General features: G+C 42.2%; 1 protein-coding gene across 1 annotated transcript; it reads right to left on the reverse strand.

The window, feature by feature from the left end:
- Nucleotides 1–5925: 5925 nt before the first annotated feature.
- On the reverse strand, nucleotides 5926–6270 carry rprml (reprimo-like). The gene has a single exon (XM_030793379.1). It carries the CDS (start codon nucleotides 6268–6270, stop codon nucleotides 5926–5928), a length of 345 nt encoding a protein of 114 aa, XP_030649239.1.
- Nucleotides 6271–6492: the final 222 nt, after the last annotated feature.

The raw sequence follows: 6492 nt of genomic DNA on the forward strand, positions 1-6492 counted from the left end.
CCTCCTGCTGACATCCAGAATTCAATGCAGAAGGAAGTGCAAAAAAAGGTCAAAAGGTCAAAAAGTCAACAGTCGCAGGGTTAGTGAAAGAGAATAATTATAGATTTGTTTATTCATGATATGGATCTGTGAGAGAGAGACAGAGAGAGACAGAGAGAGAGAGAGAGACAGAGAGAGACAGAGAGTGAAAGATTGCGTATATCTGTATGTCTATGGTTATGGCAGTTCCTAGGTGATTTGTGGTTGATGATTTTAACCCTTTCTTTTCTCATTCTGGACTCGTTTTAAAAATGCTTTACTGTGTCATTACTCTAACACAGCACTCCAGCCGGCTCTCTGTGAACAAGAGCGAAAATATACCTCTGTCTTTGTGGGTGTGTGTGTGTGTGTGTGTGTGTGTATGTGTTTGTGTGTGCGCGCATATTTGTGTGTGTGCGCGCGCGTGTGTGTGTGTGTGTGTGTGTGGTCTGTTTGTGTGTGTGTGTGTGTGTGTGTGTGTGTGTGTGTGTGTGTGTGTGTGTGTGTGTGTGTGTGGTCTGTTTATTTGTGTGTGTGTGTGTGTGTGTGTGGTCTGTTTGTGTGTGTGTGTGTGTGTGGTCTGTTTATTTGTGTGGGTGTGTGTGTGTGTGTGTGTGTGGTCTGTTTGTGTGTGTGGTCTGTTTATTTGTGTGTGTGTGTGTGTGTGTGTGTGTGTGTGTGTGTGTGTGTGTGTGTGTGTGTGTGTGGTCTGTTTATTTGTGTGTGTGTGTGTGTGTGTGTGTGTGTGTGTGTGTGTGTGTGTGTGTGTGTGGTCTGTTTGTGTGTGTGTGTGTGTGATCTGTTTTTGTGTGTGTGTGTGTGTGTGTGTGTGGTCTGTTTATTTGTGTGTGTGTGTGTGTGTGGTCTGTTTATTTGTGTGGGTGGGTGGTCTGTTTATTTGTGTGGGTGTGTGTGTGTGTGTGGTCTGTTTATTTGTGTGTGTGTGTGTGTGTGTGTGTGTGGTCTGTTTATTTGTGTGTGTGTGTGGTCTGTTTATTTGTGTGGGTGGGTGCTTGGAGAAAGAGAGAGAGATAAAGAGACAGAGAGAGCATGCAGTCATGGTTTGATATATGGTTTGTTTAGAACGAATCTGAGCATAATTAAAAACTTTGTTGAAAAATGTGTCTCTTTGTTGTGGGAATCAATTATCTCCATGTTATGCTCTGTAAAAAAATTCATTTGTGATCATTACTCTGTCAGGCATGGCAATCTCAATCACTGAGCACTGTTCACGCACCTTAATCTGTCTCTCTCTCTGATCATCTATGTATTTAATCATTTAATCACATGCACTGCTATAGACCCATTCATAACCTCCCAGTCAATCTGTAAACCACACCTTACACTCCTATTCAAAACCTGGCACTCTGGAAAATTAAATATACATTTTAAAAAATCAGCAGTTTTTGGAGAAACAGACTCTGTCTATGTGTGCTGGAAAGCTGACAAGCTTTGGTTGGTGGCATGGTAAGAAACTTAAGTTATCTGAGATAAACTGCCGTTATTTTGGATTAGTCTAGATAGATGTGCTCTGTCTCAGGGCTTTGTTTTAAGTTCTAGATGGCGACTCCGTTTCGATGGCTAGTTTAACGTTTTTTCATGTTCTTATTGTTATTTTTTATATTCTTATTTTAGATGAAGACAAAGAAACTGATTATATCCAGTGATGAACACAGAGTTATTCTTCCTCCTCTTCCTGTAACTTTTTCCTTTTTTCCGAAAAAAAAAAATTCTGATTCGACAGTACAAAGCAAGCTAATGAAATAACAGTACACGAGAGTTCCTCATCTAATTGAACACCCTGCTTTATTGCTGGTCCCTCAATATGTAGTAATTTTCCTTTAAAGGCCAAGTCTGTCAGAGTTTCATAGGGGAATGAGGTGTTTTTCTTAAGCAAAGCTCATCCCTTGTGCTGCTGCGTCTTGATCATGCCTGTGAGGTACAGACATTAAAAACGGGGATGTGTCAAGCGAATTGCGTGTTTCCACACATGCTCAAAATCAAATGAGCTTCTCACACACAAGTTTAACCAACAAGAACACACCTTCTCACAGCAGCTTGTCCAATAGTGTTTAGCACAAAGCAGGAATGCTTCTCAAAATTCAGAAATTTGGCTTGTTGGCTTATTTTCCTTCCACCATGGGTCTCTTACATTACAAATGAACTAACTGGCCTCTGAGGTGAAGCGTCAGGATCAAATAATAGGTCTGAGTTGAAACGCTGAAGTTAAATAATAGGTCTGAGTTGAAACGCTGAAGTTAAATGAAAGACCAGCTGTGCATGTTCGCGCGGTAAGAGCGGTTAAAAACAGAAGCTCGGCGTTCAGAGAGGAACAGGCAGAGTGTCGCAGTGAGGGAGAGTGATACAGCCGGAGAACACGCAGGTACCGCTTCTTATTTTTTGACTGCAGATCTTCTAAACACAATAAAGAAAAGAGAGCTCTGTTGCGGCTTGCAGTTTCAGGAAACTAAGCTCACGGCCACAAAGCCACATAAAACTGGAGCTGATTGAAATGGTGATATTTTTTTTTAGGGGGATTTGAGGAGTCCACTTAGGCGCGACGGTTACCGTTGCGTGTGGCTCTTTTTTTCACATGAGCTAATCTCTTGCTCCTTTGAAAATGAAATGATAATCTCCCACTTTTTCTCTGTAAAGCCATAGTCTGAGCTCTAAGCAGCAGTGTGAGGTTTAAGTCCCTTTCGCCCCTCTCACACCAGGCCGGCTTCTCCCCGTCTCAGGGAAGAACACGGCCGAAAAACGGACCTCTGACTAAATATAGCCCTCGCTTCTCCTCTCGCTCGCTCGGCCATCGTCGTCACGGCACGTTCAACCCCCGCATTTTCAACGTCGGGATTTTTTTTTTTCTTTTTCTGTTTTCAGATGAGAGGAGAAGAGAGCGGGATAAGAAAGAGGGATGAAACGAGCTTTGAGGAACGCGAGTGTGGGCCTCGGTGCAGCGTGATGATCAAACGAGGACGTTCATGAACGTTTGACAGCGCGGGGTTGGGCCAGTGGTCGCCATGTCAACGGGAGGTAGCGCTCTCATCTTCAGCCAGGAGGTTTCTTTAAGTGTAGGAAACATGAGAAGGAGATTCAGTTCAAGACAGTTATATGTTAAAAAGACAGACGCACACACGCGCAGACACACACACACAGAGCAGTTACATTTTATATAAAATCTGTATTAAAACAGAAATGAGACAAAAGACCTCCTGTTTAACAGTCACGTGTCTCATGCATTTTAAACAATAAAACAGTTTGTGTTTTAACTCCTTATTCTTCCTCGACTGCGCAAACGTGTCTTTCACCAGAGGCGCTTTTGTCAAGGTGCAGTTAGCATAGCGTCCATGACAGAAACAGAAGTGATTAAATGATTGCCAAAAACACCACTGTCTCTGTAGAAAAATGTTCCATCAAATGTCAATCCAAAATACAAAAGACAAAATCTAGATAAGTTCAACAACACAGAAGTCCTATAGAGACTTTGTCTTTGGTAAAACAACCCCCCCCCCCCCACACACACACACACACCTAAAAAAAACCCTTCATATAACTGGACAACTTATGGCACAAAATAAAACACATCCATGATTTCTTCATTCAGTATACAGATGTATGTGTGTGTGTGTGTGTGTGTGTGTGTATGTATGTATAACTACACACACTGACACACACACTCACACTTTTTTGTTTTGTTTTGTTTTGCTCTGTTTTGTTGTCTAATGTGTTGAACATATCTGAACATCTGGAAAACATTAATAGTAACAAAAAGACTGTAAAGAAATTGATAACTGGTTGATAACAGTATTTTTCTTTACAGAAAATATTGTACAAAAAAAAAGTAATAACTCCTAATTGATAACTCATTGGTAAAAACAAATCTGTGACTGTAAGCAGAAACATCCATCCGTATCCATGGCATAGTTACAGTCTGAAAATGTGAACTGCAGTATATCTCATATGACAGCTGACATGCATGCTGTGTCTTACCTCGGGTATGGGGTCATAAGTTCATGTTTGCACATCAATATTCTGTTGAAAAAAGAAAGACATTCAGTACAGTAATGAAGAGAACAAGTGACAGGATGCAGGGTTTTTTAAGGAGTGTGAGTGAATAAGTGTCGTAGGGCTCTCCCTGTGGCATGTGTGAGAAAGCTTGTTTTTCTCAAGCTTTCTCTCCAGGCATTTTTGGGTTTTTTTGGGGGGTTTTTTGTTGTCGTTTATTTTTTTATTTTTTTATTTTGCAGTCGAGCGAAAAGACACCAACTTCTAAACTGACTGTAGGACAGTCGGAGAAGATCGATCAGTATCTTCGTATTAGAGTTGGCTCCTTATGGTCAGCCCACCATCGTGACAGGACTCTGTACCCCTCATGGTATATTAAAACTGGCCAGTGGTATGTGTGTGTCTGAAAATGAATGAAATTTTTTATTTTTCATATGGAGATTTTAAGGCATAAATGTGTGGGTTTGTCTGTGTGTGGGTTTGTGTGTGTGTGTGTGTGTGTGTGTGTGTGTGTGTGTGTGTGTGTGTGTCCATGGTGCATCCGTGTGTGTGTTGAAATGTAACAGGTGTACTGTCTGACTGTTTAATATGACTCTTTATTCCTCTCAATGTCCCTGTGTTTCGTCTCTGTTTTTTACCATCAGTTAATTATGTCTTTGTGACAGAGAGACAGAGAGACAGAGAGAAAGAGAGAGCGAGAGAGAGAGAGAGAAACAGAGACAAAGAGACAGACACTAATAGAGTATGTGACAGTTGTGGTATTTCACTCATTCCTAACGGTTTACACAGATGTGCATCCCCAAACGCACAAACCCTTACTTTGTTGAGGTGTTTTTTCCCCCTTTAACCAATTATCATCGCAGAAATCAGAACTTAATTAGAAGTCTTAGCATATTGGTGTGCTACGAGATATTTTGAGGTACTCACATTCAGTTACCTCATGGCGAAAATGAAGGACAATAATTATAATTTGTGAATGACATTCATTCATTGAAGGCTCCTTCAGCTGTGTAAAATTTTTAAATTTGCCGGGAAGAGATTCAAATCAAATGAGTCTGTTTTGAATTTAAGTTCTTGAGCTCGAGCTCCGAAGTCATGTCGTTATTCGTTACATAAATAAAAGATACCGAATAATATTTAAAATTACATCTTTATTAAGACGGCATGCTGCACCACTCATTCAAGTTTCATCGAGTACAAAAGAAAATTGTTCATGCAGCTCCAGCGTTCCATTCTTGAGCGCTAGCGCAGCGGGAGCGGAGATCCACTGGGCATTGCGCGTGCTGAGGAGAGGGGGGAAAAAACGTTGAACGGGGCTCAAGAGAAAACGTGCAAGTGTCCCCCATCAAGACAAGTGTTCGCGCCCCCCTCGCGTGCTTTACAAAAACTGGATTCAGCGAAAAATACATTTTGACATCTTCAGAGTCAAAAAAAATACCAACGGTGCGTAATGCATAGACTATCGTCTCACCACAAAAAAAGATAAAACTTCATGCGTTTGGGTGCTCTTTTAAACAAGCATTAAAACTTTGACATTCACTTGTATTAGCGCTGAGGTAAAAACCTGTAAACATTTCCGTATCACGAAAGTCAAATACCAAAGAGCAGAACGGGTTGTTCAAATGCAGGCTACATAACATCTTAAATACATATCCAAAACAAAAACATAAAGGGATACGAAAACAACATTCTCTGTTCTTTTGCAAGCTCATTTTCTGTTACCACTTTGGTCGCTTTAACAAGGACCCAGTCTCTGCTCGGCTTCACTTTGAGTTCAAGTCTAGAATAATGACATTAACATATCCTCCAGCCACAAAACAAAGTCGACTGTTAGTGACTACCCGCTCCGGGTATAGTGCATAGTGCTCCGACCCGGTGTCCGTGTGTCTTCCGTGACTGTGGCTAACTCAGTCCGATCATCACCGCTTCCACGTCCTTGGACGGTCTCCGGTCCTTCACAAGAAAGTTGATCATGCTCTCGGACTTGATCATGAGGTTGCAGCCAAGGAAGAAGATCCCGAACATCACTGTAAGAGAAAGTACGCACAATACAGCGATCTGCACCACGCGCGTCACAAACAGCTTGCGCTCGTCCGGTGGAAGCACGAGAGACCCGCCACCGTCGCTCGCGGCCACATCGCTCCCATTGCCCGTGCAGCAGCTGACCAGTGTGCCCGCAAGCTCGTGGCTGCGATTGAGCAGCGCCCCATGCTTTAGCACTGTGTTGTTGAAGAACGTGCTGTTCATAACGAGCGTGAGGATTGTACTGAAGGCGAGATATGAGCGCCCGCTTCCCCCAGGCAAATTCTCACGAGGACTCCTGTTCCCACAGCTGCTTGTTGCGTCATGAGAGTTTAAGGCGAAAAAAATCAATAAAAGTTTCCAAATAATGTCACACAGTTTAAGTGTAGGTTATCTGTAGCCGTTTTTTTTATTTTGGTGGGAAAACGGCTCAACCACCTCAGACTG

The sequence above is a fragment of the Chanos chanos genome, chromosome 16, assembly GCF_902362185.1.
Source record: "Chanos chanos chromosome 16, fChaCha1.1, whole genome shotgun sequence".
Taxonomy (NCBI): domain Eukaryota; kingdom Metazoa; phylum Chordata; class Actinopteri; order Gonorynchiformes; family Chanidae; genus Chanos; species Chanos chanos.